At 33.5% G+C, this 14,903-nt stretch overlaps 1 protein-coding gene across 1 annotated transcript; it reads left to right on the top strand.

Moving 5' to 3' along the window:
* Positions 1-6,638: 6,638 nt before the first annotated feature.
* LOC110036652 (cinnamoyl-CoA reductase 2-like) lies at positions 6,639-14,843 on the top strand. The gene is made up of 6 exons (XM_020741150.1): positions 6,639-6,823; positions 6,926-7,098; positions 7,207-7,392; positions 7,655-7,817; positions 13,779-13,968; positions 14,562-14,843. The coding sequence occupies exons 1-6, from the start codon at positions 6,712-6,714 to the stop codon at positions 14,695-14,697; spliced, it is 960 nt and encodes a 319-aa protein (XP_020596809.1). The 5' UTR covers positions 6,639-6,711; the 3' UTR covers positions 14,698-14,843.
* The last annotated feature ends 60 nt before the right edge of the window (positions 14,844-14,903 follow it).

The raw sequence follows: 14,903 nt of genomic DNA, 5'->3' as shown, positions 1-14,903 counted from the left end.
TGCATTATTTTGGGGCAAAATCTTAAATACATACACCAGTGAGAGGGAAAAGATAAAATTATTACCTGGTCCAAGATGAAATGTGAGATGCAACGCCACTTCATACTAGCTCATTACAGACCAGATGTCCAAATCCCGAGCTAAAAAAATAGAGAGACCACATCATCTGGAGATCATCATATCTTATAGGAAGGGTTTAGCCCAAGAGTACACCTAGAGAAATATCCAAGTTGACCCCAACATGAGGAGACACTAACTCAGAGGGGAAATCAAAAGGCACCAACTAGCATGTCAATGTTCATCCCTACCAAGAAGTGTTTTAAGTACCATGGATTAGCATACCGAATTAGATTGCATAATTAGGAGAATGATTCTTTTACAGATCACAAAACAGTTGAAAAAATAAATGGTGATCCATGAGAAGATGATTTTCAACTTCTAGCCTACGAGGAAGAGACACCAATGATTCCAATTGAACCCTAGATGTTGAGAGAAGCATCAACAAAACTGATATTGAATGTCCAAAAGGGTCATGTGTTTAAGAAACCAATATTAGATTCAGAGTAATCTTGGATAAGAAAAATTCAGACATTTCATATATATAGGCTACTTTTTGAGTTGCCCATATTGCGGGAGGTCCAATATGTCTGAGATGAGACTTTTTTGTGTCACTTTTGGAAGCCCATGAGGAGTCATTGAGGTATAAAATTCAATTTAGCAGTGTACCCATCGATAGTTGATCAGGCAGGATGGATGAACCATAGTGATGGAAATCACCTTAGGAGCTTTGTAGAAATGAATATCCTACAGTGTGATCAAGGTCCTTTCAGAGAAAAAAGAAGAAGAACAGACCTCTCCTAAGTTGTTATACTTCAGTGTGGTCCAACCTTCCATAGATTTCATTCAAGTTGATTCCTCTTTACATACTTATTTATCATATGCACGCAGACAAATATAAAGAGTGGAAGAAGACAATTAAAGGTTTGATTGCTCGAGGCATGGTTCATGAGGATATCCATCGACATATAATTGTAGTTATGATTGCGCCAAAATAGGATGGATACCTATTCTATCAAAATATGCTTTTGGAATGTCAATGCCAATAAGATTGACTTATCGAAATGTTACAATGTTTCTGCCACCTTCAACATGGCCAATCTGAAATCATATAATCACAAGATAAAAGCTTTGACAAATGATGTTGAACTTCCCACAATCCTGGGAGATTAACGTGGAAAATCGCTGCACAAAATTACCGAGGTACTATAGTTGCTACAAAATCACGCAAAATTACCATGGTACTATAGTTGTTATAGTACCACAGGAATATCTATCGTCGAAGACGTGTCGAAATAATCATGTTGTCCTTTCTTATACTTTCTTTCCTATCATCTCTTATTCTTTTTTAGTCATTTTCTATATATGTGTTGTATTAATGTTTGTAAGTTAGTTTTTTGTGTTTTTTATTTAGGACAGTCGTCTTTGTCTATTATCTCCATTTTAGGGTTGTATTGATGGTTTGGGGTGCTCTGATTGTACTCCTCTCCCGAGATGGTGTTTATTTTTCCTATTCTCCTGCTACATCCTCCACACATCGCTTCCCGCCGTTGTTCCCTATTACAACCACCCTTAACAGTTGTTGATACTTTCCTTCCTACAGTTTTGCATTCCGACCCACGTTCCTTGCAATTTCCTCACCACCAATTGCTATCATTGCTATTTCGACCACCATAAATCCTCTCGCCTTCCCACAAGCTACTCTACCAGTCATCCTGGACCACGTCTCTGTCACCTAACTTTGTTCCAACCTTTCTACACCAACCCCTGCCACATGGCTGAAACCCGTTGTTCCTGCCCCTAGAAATCCAAATTCAACCTTTCTGTCTCTCAGGACAACAAGGACCTATTATCTATGTCATATCCACCCACTTTCTCTGCTCTCCAACTTTATTTCCATCTTCTAAACCCTCGCTAATCACCATCATCACCTTGAGTTCCCACCCTAATTTGATACTTGTGATGTGTGTATTGCTATTTCAGATTTTCGAGTGTCCTGTTATTGTTTCCCTATCAAGTGTATTGATTGTAGCCACCTATTTGTTTTCAATAAAAATATTTTTTTTTCTATAAGATTTGGGTTAACTCTAATATCACCATGACTACATAAAATAAATTTAGTTAACAAAAAGTCATTAAAAAATTATTTAGAGTTGGTTTATTTTAACTGATCAGAATCTTTGCAGTTGCCAATGCTATGGAAGGATAGATCCCTTTGATCGCCTTTTGAAATTACAACTATAATCAAAATATTGAAAGGACTGTCAAATTTTTTTTTTTTATCAAACAAAAAATTTAAGTGATGCGATGTTTGATATGCTCATGATCACTCTTATTTTTATTTTTAAAAATATATTTTTTAATACTTTTATTTTAAAATTTTAAAATAAACTCAATTATTTTCAAAATACTTCAAATAATTTTGAGATTTTATTGAAATTAATTTTACTGACTGACAACACCACTATTAATAAAAACAAAGCAACTAATTTACTTTTATTTTTTTGGAAATCAATGAAAGTAATCTTCCAAGTATATTTATTTCATAACAAAAAATAAAAGATTTAAGGGTTTAGAAAAGGAATGACCGGAGGCTATTAGAGAAACCCAAACCATCATTAGGTGTGTTAAATATTCGGATACCACATACTAGACGGGAGGATTAGAACTTGTGACCTGAGGGAACTTACGACATTTCAAAAGGCTACTTAGAGAGAGAGAGAGAGAGAGAGAGAGAGAGAGAGAGAGAGAGAGAGAGAGAGAGAGAGAGAGAGAGAGAGAGAGAGAGAGAGAGAGAGAGAGAGAGAGAGAGAGAGAGAGAGAGAGAGAGAGAGAGAGAGAGAGAGAGAGAGAGAGAGAGAGAGAGAAGTGTCTTAGGCACATTTATAAAAATTATAATTAAAATATTTTATCATGTATGTTGCATGATAAAGCCTCACTACACATCGAAATAATAAGCCATATGTAGATATTAAGTAAGCCCTAGTTTTGACATACAAATTATGTTATTGTCATTATATTTGGTTTGCCGAAATTTTATTATGTGTGTCCAAATGATGGGAGACTTCTTTTTTAAAAAAAATGTGAGGTTTAGGCCGCCTACCATATGTTAAATGTCGAGAGTATTGGAAATAGAGTGGAGTTTCATCCATGAGATTTTAAAATTCTTTTTTATTTGTTACATAAAATATAAAATAATTAAATTATAAATTAAATTAATATTTTATTCATAATACTGATAATATATTATAATGATAATTTTTTAAATATAATTTATTCATTTTTTGAACTAAAGCATATTTAAAAAAAATTAAGAAGAGGTTGATACCTCATCGAATGGCGCGCATTTTCTGTCTGGACACCTGACGTACCTCTACGTGTGGTGCATGTTATTTCTGAGTTATTTTTAGATTATTTCTGGTTTATTTACAATAATACCGAAATAATCCAGAAATAACCCAAAAATAAATACCGCAGGTTATTTTGGGATTATTGAAAATAACCCAGAAATAACCTGAAAGTAACTCAGGAATACACTGCTCCGCACGTAGAGCTACGTCAGGAATCCACACAGAAAAAAATTTTGCATCGAATGGGTGACCGGCTATTATCATAGGTCCCCCATTAAAAAGGCAATTAAAATATGGATGTTCCTATACCATTTTCTTTTTGTTTTCATTTAAATTTTCTTAATTAATTTATGAAATTATAAATATTTTAAAAAAATATTCTCGGAAAATTTTAATTTTTATCAAGTTTATTTAGCAAATTTATTAAAATATTATGCTTAAATATTTTATTAACCTTTTTTGGAAAAGAATATATTTTTTAATAAATTTTAAATTTAATATTTAAATTAGAATAAAATTTAACTTTTAAAACTATAATACATTTTTATAAATTTAAAGCTTCTATTAAATTTTCAATTCCTTCTCTTAAACAGTTATAGAGATCATTATATTTAAAGAATTATATCTTAAGTTTCAAACTAAAATATGTATTCTTTTTAAGATTTTATGCATTTACATATTTTTTCAAATAATTAATTTCCATTATGATAATTATAAATTCATGATACTCATAGGAATATCATCCATATTCTCCCAATTTCTTGGATTTTTAGCTGATATGAGAGTAATCTTTCTCTTTAATAATGTCATTAGGAGAGCAAGTATTCAAGAGATTATAGTATTCTCTTTTCAAGCCATTAATAATGGAGTACTATGAGCAATAAGTAAACAAAATTCTTGAAAATTTTATAATTAAAAGTATCCACATGTTCTAAAACTTGATAAATATGAGAACCCAAAAGATAAAAATATTGAAAAAAACAAGCTTTAAAAAGCAAAAGAGAATAAATGCATTCGAAAAATAAGTAAAGACGAGTATCATTGTAAGAATTTCAACAAACACATAGATGATTAATATCTAAATCATGACTACATAGAACAATTTAATTAACAAAAAAAAGTCAATAAAAAACTATAAGTAAGGCAACATTGGATATGTTCGTGATCACACTTATTTTTTTTTATTTTTAAAAATATTTATTTAGTTATTGTACATCAGGAATGCATCAACACGAATCTTGAGGATATTCAATGGATGAGGCTAAAAAGTACAGCTAAGGATGGCCCACTAGCAGAAGATCAAATGACACACGTGGCTAGAGGCTGATCGAATGTAGGCCATCCAAACCAAGGACTAAGACTAATTAAGTCGAGTAAAGGCTTCGACCTACCTATCGCCCAACTCGACTCAAGAGAAGAGTTCAATATCGTTAGTCATATCATAGGCGCAGTTAAGATTCCTCATCAGGGTCCAAGAACTGATAATAACATAATCCATGAAGCAAGTCCAAGAATACATTCTCTGAGCATGTTTCTAAAACTGAGTTCCTAGAAAGATTAAAAATCTATGCTTTTGAATCTTACAAAGGTCAAACTAATCAGATTAACCACATAACTTCCTTCAAGTCAACTATCTATGTGTTGAAGATCATAAACACACTAAAGTGTCGCCCCTTCTTCACTATGCTGAGGGAGTCGACCCTTAGGTGGTTCAAAGATTTGCCACCTGGGGTGATCACTTCATCCGCTGACTTTAAAAGAATGTTTGAGGTGCAGGTCGCGAGCACCCAAAAGCCTTAGAAAATTCCACATGCCATTCTGCAAATAATGCAAGGTTAGGACAAGAGCCTCTGCTCATTCATTACTCAGTTCCATAACAAGATGTTGGACGTGTGGGATTCATAACCCACATTAGCACATGTTGCTCTGGCCCAATGGCTGAAGGAAAGTTTGTTCTATTACATTTTAGGCCTGTGATGCACTTAAAATATATAATATAAACACATTTTTATATACATTTTTATATCTATTTTTTGAGATATTGCACTTTAATGAAAGATATTTGTGTGTTTTTCTTTCAGGTACAAGTAAAAAAGTAAAAAATGCTAAAAGAAATGAAAAATAATCAAATTTGGAGCAAAAATGTGAAATTGTGTTAAAGTGTTTTAGTGTCTAAGCGCCGGTGAAACAGAGAAGACCTCGCCTAAGTGCCGGATGCCCCACGCTTAAGTGCCCGAGGCAGTTATGTGACAGTTTACTTCAAATTACCAAATTTTGAAGAGACATTTGAGACACTATTGACTAAAGAGGGTGGTTATGACCCCTAGAAATGAAAATATGGTTAGAAGACTTGTGAAATGAGACATCATTTGGATAATACATCGAATTGGGACACATTTTTTAAGAGTTATCAAGACACCTCTTGGAGATTTATAAAAAGAAGGAAGTTGAGACTTTTTGAAGTGTGCTTGAAATTTCCGGAAAGGGAGGGTTTTGAGAAGAGTTAGAGATTGTTTTGGAGAGGTTTTCAGGAATCACAAATTTACTTTATTCTTTTTGTTTTTAGTTTTATTGTGAAATTCAAGAGTATTGTAAAAGAAAAGAGATTCAAATGAACTTTAAGAGTTTGGTGGAGGATTTGAGATAAATTTTTATCTTTTGTTTTTAAACTACTTTTGATTTTAATCGAGATTTCTTGTCCATATAAAATAATTTTTCTCAAAAGTGACCCTCATTATCTCTCCACAAAGGGCCTCTCCCAAAGGTTTCAAAACGTTCGTCATTGAGATGTTTGAAAGCCAACCGACTAAGACACAAGAAGCAAAATAAATATGCGATAACAAAGTAGCCAGTCACGCCCTCTTTTAAAGTAAATGGTCAACTTAGATGGGGCTAGTTGTCCTTTCCTTTAATTTACAAAATTCATCAATTATTCTTCATAAAAATGTCCTATATAAAATTAAATAGAATAATCGGGATATTTATGTACATATCACTAAATCCCTATAAAATTATGTATTTAACGAAAAAAGTTTTGATTTTTACATTTATACCACAGAAATACTTCATACCACAATTTTAATTTTAGAAAAAAAGTGAATTCATCTTTTTATGCATAGACAGGAATGTAAAAATTAAAATTAAAATATTGGAAACATAATACATAGGAATTGAGTGGTATTTATGTAAACCTTCCTAAAATAATTCTTTGCACTTCAAATGACCATTCAATTAAGTACAGCAAAGTGGAGAGCAAGAGAGAGAAAAGGAAGCGCGCGGGTGAGAGAGCGACAGCGAGAGAGAGATGGAGGCGCGGAAGGTCTGCGTAACAGGAGCAGGGGGTTACATAGCTTCATGGCTGGTGAAGCTCCTTCTATCTGAAGGATACAAGGTCAATGGCACAGTTCGAGATCCAAGTAAAAAACCCATCCTTCCCTTCTTTATATTCGCTTCGTTGATCCCCATACATATTTCTCTTTCTTCGTGTCTGTATTTTGAAACTAGTAATCTCATTTCAGGCGATGAGAAAAATTGTCACTTGAAGAAACTCGAGAACGCTTCAGAAAACCTTCAGCTCTACAAGGCAGATGTTCTTCAATATGATGATTTATTAGCAGCAATTCAAGGATGTGAAGGAGTTTTTCATGTAGCCAGTCCTGTTCCTGGATTCAAAGTGGTGCCCAATCCTGAGGTAATGTTTCTGATTGAGCACTATTTTCTCATCGTTTCATTTTATTTTAATCGATCATCAATAGTCTTTAATCCCTAATTTTTTCGCATAATTCTCACCAATTTGCAGACTGAGGTGATCGCTCCTGCTCTCACTGGAACTATCAATGTTGTGAAAGCATGTTCAGAGGTAGGAGTCAAGCGAGTTCTTTTTGTTTCGTCAGTAGCTGCTGTCTTTATGAATCCAAATTTGCCCAAGGATAAGGTCATGGATGAATCTTGTTGGTCAGACCTAGAATGGATGAGGAAAATTCAGGTATTCTACAAAAACTACTTGTGAATCATTTATGATAATATTTTCTTGCTCCTAACATTTTTGATCAAGTACTTCGGAATTCAGCATATTTTGGGTTCTAATATTGTGGTGCAGATTGATGCTTTACAAGGAAGTGCGAATTTGTATTTATTTAGGAAGTATCATTATATATCAAATATTGGGATAAGATGTAAATGAAAATAGAACTTTAATTATATTAATACAACTAAATTTCGGATCTTACTTAACTACATCTTTACAGCATTGGTATGCCCTTTCAAAGACTCTAGCAGAAAGAGCTGCCTGGGAATATGCAGAGAAGACTGGATTAAATCTGGTTACTGTTTGCCCATCAATGGTTTATGGACCACAATTGCAGACCACAGTTAATTCTAGTAGCTTGATGCTTCTCAATATTGTGAAAGGTTTGTCTAACTAGAAGATTTTTTTTTTAATACAATTCTTTTACTAATGTAAATGCTGCTATTTTCTTACTATTGTAAGCATGAGAAGGTCGAAAAAACATGAAACTCACTTTTCTTTCTTACTATTTATTATGCTAATGTTTTTAAGTGGTTAGATTGCCTTTGTTGTGATTTGAATATCACTAGTCTGATTTTTAGAAGATGACCAGAAGAACTTGATCACAAAATGTAATATGTTATCATTAACGGCAATAATGAACTGACAATGAAGCAATATTTATCTTAATCTGTGTTAATTAGGTAATGATCCAAGGAATGACAATGATATTTGTGATTTGATTTATCGGACTACTTTATGGAAATCTCTTAGAAATACTCTATACTAACATGATGAATGACAATACACGCGTATTTGTTGGCTTCTCACTGCCCAAATTGGTGACATACTAATACTTTTTTTAGATATTGTATGCTCAAATATTTGTGGGGATAGAATAAAAGCTTTTTATCCTAGATTTATAAAGATTCACACACACCCGGATTAATAGAGGATGACTTTGGGGGGTGGTGGTGGTGTGTTGCGGTGTGGTCTGGATGACACTGCTATGACGTTTGGGAAAACAAATTTTTGTTTGTTTTCTCAAGAAGTTGTGGTGGAAAAGCTGTATTTTACAACCTAACATGGCTAAGTGCAGTGGCTACGAGAAAGCCGTGGACTGGTTTTTAGAAAATAAAAATTTGTAAAGGTCAATGCAACTTCTTAAACAGTATTTTTTTCTGCAAAAGCTTCACAGCCGCTTCTTCAAACTATTGAAGCTACCCTAAATAAACTCCAAGGGTGTGTTTAGGGCAGCTTCACAGCTGCTTTCTGTTTCGAATAGCCGTCTTGATGGCGAGAAGGCTTTACGTAAATTTGCATCCTTTGACCGACATTTTTTTCATGGAGGGCGAAGCCTGCATGTCGCAAATGTCGTGCAACACATTTCGAGAATGACATTGCTGTCCTCAGTTATTCCGTGAAATTAACCACATAACCTACAAAGAATTGAAGGTTGACTGTGAATCGTACCCTAGGGCTTCCTCTGTTTTGACGCCAGCCGAAGCTTTGTGCACTCTTTTCCTTCCCCATCGTTGCTCTTGCATTTGATTCTTCGCTCCAGATGTATTTTAGCTTTGTTTTCCTTACAACTTTGCATTGTTGGCTTGGAATTTTTGTTTGAATTTTATGCATCTCTGTTAATGCTTAAGAAGGTGAAAAAATAAAAATACTTTTTAGTTGCTCCGTGAAAAATTAAAGAATTATTTGAATGCAGAGGGCTTTCTTGCATCTCTGTTGGTTGATTTACGTGAAAAATGAAAGTATTTTTAGTCGCCAATGAAAAAAAAAAAGGTTTTTTTGGTGTCGACGGTTTTGTTTTTGCTATTTTGTTGGTTGATCAATATGAAATTCTAAAGAATTTCTTACTTTTCGTGAAAAAAAAGCATTTCAGGTACAAAAAACTTTTCCTGCATCTTCGTTGGTTGAACAATGTGAAAAATAAAAGCATTTTCTAAATTGTTTGTGAAATAAAAATGATTTTTTGGGAGCCGAGGTCATTTTTTTTGCGTTAATGTTGTTTGATTAATGAGAAACTCTAAAGAATTATTGAGAGACGGTGAAAAATGTGATACTCTAAAAGTTGATCCATGTGAAAATTGAAAGAATTTTTCAGTGTTTTGCCAATCAATTTATGTGATTAGTATGTAGAAGCTCTTATATGATTCCATTTTCATGAAAATGCATTGATTTGGTAGATAAAATGCGGTTTTTGACTTTTTCTTGTTTTTCTAATGATGTGAAAGCAAAAGTGTATATGCTTATGTAACAGAGTTAATAAAAACTAATTTGTGATGCATATCTTTAATATTTCATGTGGCACTTTAGATTGAGTACAAAATGAGGATTTTTAATTAGCCCTAAATGCTTACTATGTGCCTTTCGGCTAGCTTAATTGATAAAGATTTTCAAAGTTTCCTGCTATGCAGTCTTTGGTCCCAAATACTTAATTTTGTGGAAATTGTGATTTATCAGTTGGTTTTTTGTGCTTGAATCATTATTTCAGTACAAATGTGCTATTGCCAAGTATAGCTTTTATGATAAATTATTCTATCCCATTTGAGTTCGGGCTAGTGTATTGCTCTACCTAATTTATTTATACGCACCGGTTAGTGATTCAAATATTCGGTCATAGCCATTTATGTCAACTCTTTGAAATGCGGCATGTAGTAATAATTCGAAAGTTATGCAGATGAAGGGTTGTTTAATTGTTGTGCATTCATGATAATATGTTGTTCTATTTCATATGGTAACGACACAGTATATGTTATTTCTATTGTGTGCTTCGATCACGTTGCTTTGGATATTTTCAACTGTTTAAAGCTTTGTAATGCTATGATGTGAAAAAAATATTTATAAAAACTTAATCGATTGTTGGTTATGATTCCTATACTTGTCTTTACTTCTTTTTTGTCATTGGATTCCTTAACTATTTTTTGTTAACTGATTACCAGTTATGATTGATTACTAGTTATGATTCATATCAGTTACTATTTTATCTTACAAGTATATTGTCTTCTATTTTGTATATTTGAACCTACATAATACACTCAACCTCAGATACTACTTTATCTTACTCTTGTGAATACTGTCTATTATTTTGTTTATTTTTCAACCTATGTACTGTCGGTCTTTTTAATTTTCTGGTTTGGAAAAGAGATAATTTTGCAGATATGAAAATAGTTTTAATATAAATATGTGATTTTGATTTTTTTGAAAGTAATATTTTAATTTTAAAATAGATGAGACCAAACGAGTTTCACATATTGAATAGTTTGGATGACTGAGCGCAATACCACAAATAACACACTTATCCCGAAGAATAAACATATCACTTGTAGTAAACTCAATCACCTAAACTAATTTGTGATATCCGTTTGGTCTGCGAAACACTTTTATATGAGGCTAACAAGTTTCTCTATTTAATATAAAGATTAGATAGAGTTTATTTTACATGGGTTCCAAGTTTCTTATAGAGTCAAACCTCTATATTTAATTACATCTCAAATGATCGGGGTCACTTAAGAAAACTCTCAATTAAGATCAGTGGTTCTATCTTTAAGATTTCAAAGTTTAAGTTTCTACGATTGGACATGGGAAAATTAAATGGGAGTGGCTCAAACAGGAATAGTTATTTTAAGGAATCCAAAGGAATGAAGAGTAGAGGATATTACAGATCTAGGGAAAACCCTGATTATTTCCCAACTATCCAATTGTTTGGCTTTATATCTTTGAAATAATGTTGTTTAATGTTTAATTCTGCAATTTATTTAGAATTTAAAACTTATGTTCGCACTATATTTGATCGTGCAAATAGCTTAAAAAGATAGGAGGATTTACACCGTACCATACAGTAAACTCAGAATCCTAAAGTGTTAGGACTTATAATTGCACAACTGGGTTATGCAAAAGCCTAAAAGTGATATGTGAGGGTTTACGCTACCCTAGGCAAACCACTTCGAAATTCTATGGGTTGTTATTTAAACTAAGGAGAGTGCTTAATGATATGAATTTGTTTTAATGTTGTTCTTTTGAATGTCCTCGTCGTGCCACCCACGTTATTCACTCCAAACTCCTTGTCATAGCACCTCCGGATTCGATGTTAAATTTAAAGGTATATGCAATTGTTAGGCAACGCTTTGCTGCCGGGTACTTCCTATAAAACTAACTATTGACCTCCTATTCTAAGGTATAACGTGTAACAGAACAATAAAACATGCAGTATAAAAGAAAAAAAAAACAATAGAATGTAAAGTAAAGAAGAAGAACAGTATAATATGCTATGTAAAAGGAAAAAACAGTAGAATGTATAATTGAATGTATAGTAAAGAAGAAGAACAATACAGTATGCTGTGAAGTAAAATGTTGTGATGTAAATCCAACCTGTATATCTGGGAGGTCTGCTGCTCCTTTAAGCGAGCTAGTATTTACTGTATGAATAAAAGAAACATTGTCTGGAAAATTTGAGAAAATCGACAAATGACCCTCGACGGAAAACTCGGGAAAAATCGACAAATGACAATTCCAAGAAAATTATCAATTATCAAAATTTCGGAAAATTATCAAAATTTCGGGAAGATCCCGGAAAAAGGGACCACGAGTGCTTTTCCCAAAAAAAATTCCAATAAAACATACAAAAAATCCGAACATGGGAGACCGCAATCACTCGGGTCGGGGCTAGGCTCAAATATAATATATTTGTACTCGAGGGACGTCGAAGACTACTATCAGTCACTCAGATGTATAGAACCCGCCACTCAATTAGAAAGATATCCTACTAAACCTAACTTAGAAGAATACTCCTTAGCCCGATATCGGTAATCAACAAATGGACAACCAAGTTGTAACACATTTAAAATTTATATTTAAGCATGCACATGAATTTCAAGCATACAAAAAAGGAAGTTATATCAATTTTGTAGTAAAAATATTATATCTGTTCTTATCAATTTGTTTTATAAATCTTTTAAAAAAAGTATAGTTGTCCACGAGTCGATCACGTTGTCGGGCATAGGACCGCCAACAACCTAAGAAGGTAAGGGTCCCCCGCTAGTCTTGTGTTGGTGAATGAAATTGTCATCCTACAACTTATCAGATCCCAGGATTGGGTTCTAATATCGTATGATGGAATATCATTTTGCTCTATCACCGTCGTGCCTATGTCATCATCGCCCTAAGCCCCAAAACAAAACTGACCTAATTGCGACATTGTTTGATGATTTCATATATAGCAAAAGGCTATATATAAGCTCTTATGTGCAGCATAAGCACTGAAAACTGAACCAAAAAGCAAGGAAAAAAAAATAAAAAAGGGGATGAGAAAGAGGAGGAACTGATCCACCCAAAAGATCGAAAGGATGAAGGGTGGAGCAAACCTCAAAACTGTGACAAAAAAGTGAGTCTAAGATCCTTGAATCAATACAAGAAGAATATCACCAGCCCAAGAAGGGTACTCTTCCAAATTTTGTTTCAAACAGGTCGAAACGGGCCCAAAACTAATGTAACAATTGTATCCATGGCTCCAACACCTATATGTAATCACACACCCCAACCTGAACCAAAATGTGATATTTATGTTATCCAAATTTTAATGTTAAATCTCCAAACACTTTTTCAAATGACAATTTTATAAGCTTTCACACCCTTCATGAATCTGTTTCATCCTTCATGACTTCATGAATCTGTTTCATATCAACTTTATGATTCCTCAAAATAAAGTTGTAAGAACCTTTCATATTTCATAAATCAAATAAAGGAAAATAATCCAGGGCGGCAATCTTCAAAATTTCCAAAGATTATGCCAGATTCAAATATTTTGTTGATATTCTTATTTGATCAGACAGAATTGCTAATACCATATCATGCATAGCAGTCCTTTTGATGGATTGTTTTCATAGCAAAACTGGTTAATGACTTTCTTCATGTATGTTGCCTCATTACGATCATTCATACTGCACGCTTAAAGTAGTGTTTGGTAGCATACTATTAATCGGATTTAGGCATGAATTTAACTTAAATCCAACCAAACACAAATTCAATTTTCTCTCATTCCATCACTTCCATGACGTAAATTCAGATTTAATAAAACCTATTGCGAGATAGGTTATTCCGCCATCACTCAACGCAGTATATATTTGATAAATCCACATTTGTCTGATTTGAGAAATTCTAAACCTAAGTTATATAGCCAAACACCGCCTAAGTTTTACAAAAATAATCATTGCCTACCTTAAGCCCGCTAATCTTCTTTCTTGTTTTCACATATATAATCAGGCTAATTTGGAATTGTTGTTGATACATTGATTTAGGCAAACATGGCAGTAAATCTATTAATTTTCAAATTAGTCATTTGCTTATGTTTACAGGAGCACCAGAACCAATGTTGGACAAGCTATGGCACCTCGTGGATGTGCGAGATGTGGCTGATGCTTTGCTTCTAGTGTATGAGTCTACAGAGGCTTCAGGAAGATATATTTCTACTGCTCATTCGAGCTATATTCATGACATGATTACCAAGTTGAAGAGTATTTATCCGAACTACAAATACCAGCAGAAGTAAGATTTGCATATAATAATGAGGCAATTACATACAGACCATCTGAAACTTGCTATTTACAAACCGACCGCCCTCTTTTATTCATTTTTCAAATTTTCACTCAAATATTAAAATTCATGGTAAAACTCCAACCCATACTTTTCAATTTTTTATGAAACTCTCAATAGTTGATCTTGGCACTCGTAAATACATTGGTTCGGTAGTTTAAACAATCACCTGGGTGTTTAATTTGTAAATATCAATGTTTTAGGTGGTCTGCATGCAATTATCTTTATAATATATTGCTATAAACGTGTTATCCTTTAGTAGTAGAATATGGAGCGAATATTGTGTGCGGACACCTCACTTGCATATTTTTGATATTTTGGTGGTAATGCAATGATATTGCGAAACCAAAGTATCCCTAATCTGCTTCTATCTCATCCACACGCAATATTTTAATATTTTGAAAGTGCTCATTATCATAAACAACAAATGTCATGCACCGAATCCGCACATGCAAATTGCAAATTGGCGGTATTGTAGTGATCTATAATACCATCAAATCTGCATCTACATAGCCTCCCATAATTTTTCTTCCCTTTTATGGCAGTTTCATTGAGTCCGAGGAAGAGCGAATCTTCTCTTCAGAGAAATTAAAGATGTTGGGTTGGAAAACCAGACCATTTGAAGAAACACTTGTTGATTCTATTGAATTCTACCAGGAAGCTGGCCTTCTTGAGAACTAATGAAGGACAAATGCAGTCTTTCAGATTCTGGCATTGTGTAATAACGATACATTAAATCTAGAGGTATGAATGAGGCAAATATGAGCGAGCATAGACTCAGCTCGTATTCAACTTGTTAAAAAATATTGTTATTCGTGTTCGACTCATTTATATTTTGAACAAAAAAAGTGTCTCGTGTTCAGCTCATTTGCATAGCGAGCTGAGTA

This window comes from Phalaenopsis equestris, unplaced genomic scaffold (assembly GCF_001263595.1).
Source record: "Phalaenopsis equestris unplaced genomic scaffold, ASM126359v1 Scaffold209375, whole genome shotgun sequence".
Classification (NCBI taxonomy): Eukaryota; Viridiplantae; Streptophyta; class Magnoliopsida; order Asparagales; family Orchidaceae; genus Phalaenopsis; species Phalaenopsis equestris.
Note: the sequence above shows the minus strand (reverse complement) of the source record. Positions and strands in the feature narration are given on the sequence as shown.

Excerpts from the sequence above, each read along its gene's own strand:
- LOC110036652 (XM_020741150.1), top strand. The coding sequence starts at position 6,712 with ATGGAGGCGCGGAAGGTCTGCGTAACAGGAGCAGGGGGTTACATAGCT. Across the intron at positions 7,099-7,206 it reads AAGTGGTGCCCAATCCTGAG|ACTGAGGTGATCGCTCCTGC; the intron begins GTAATGTTTCTG and ends ACCAATTTGCAG. Across the intron at positions 7,393-7,654 it reads AATGGATGAGGAAAATTCAG|CATTGGTATGCCCTTTCAAA; the intron begins GTATTCTACAAA and ends ACATCTTTACAG.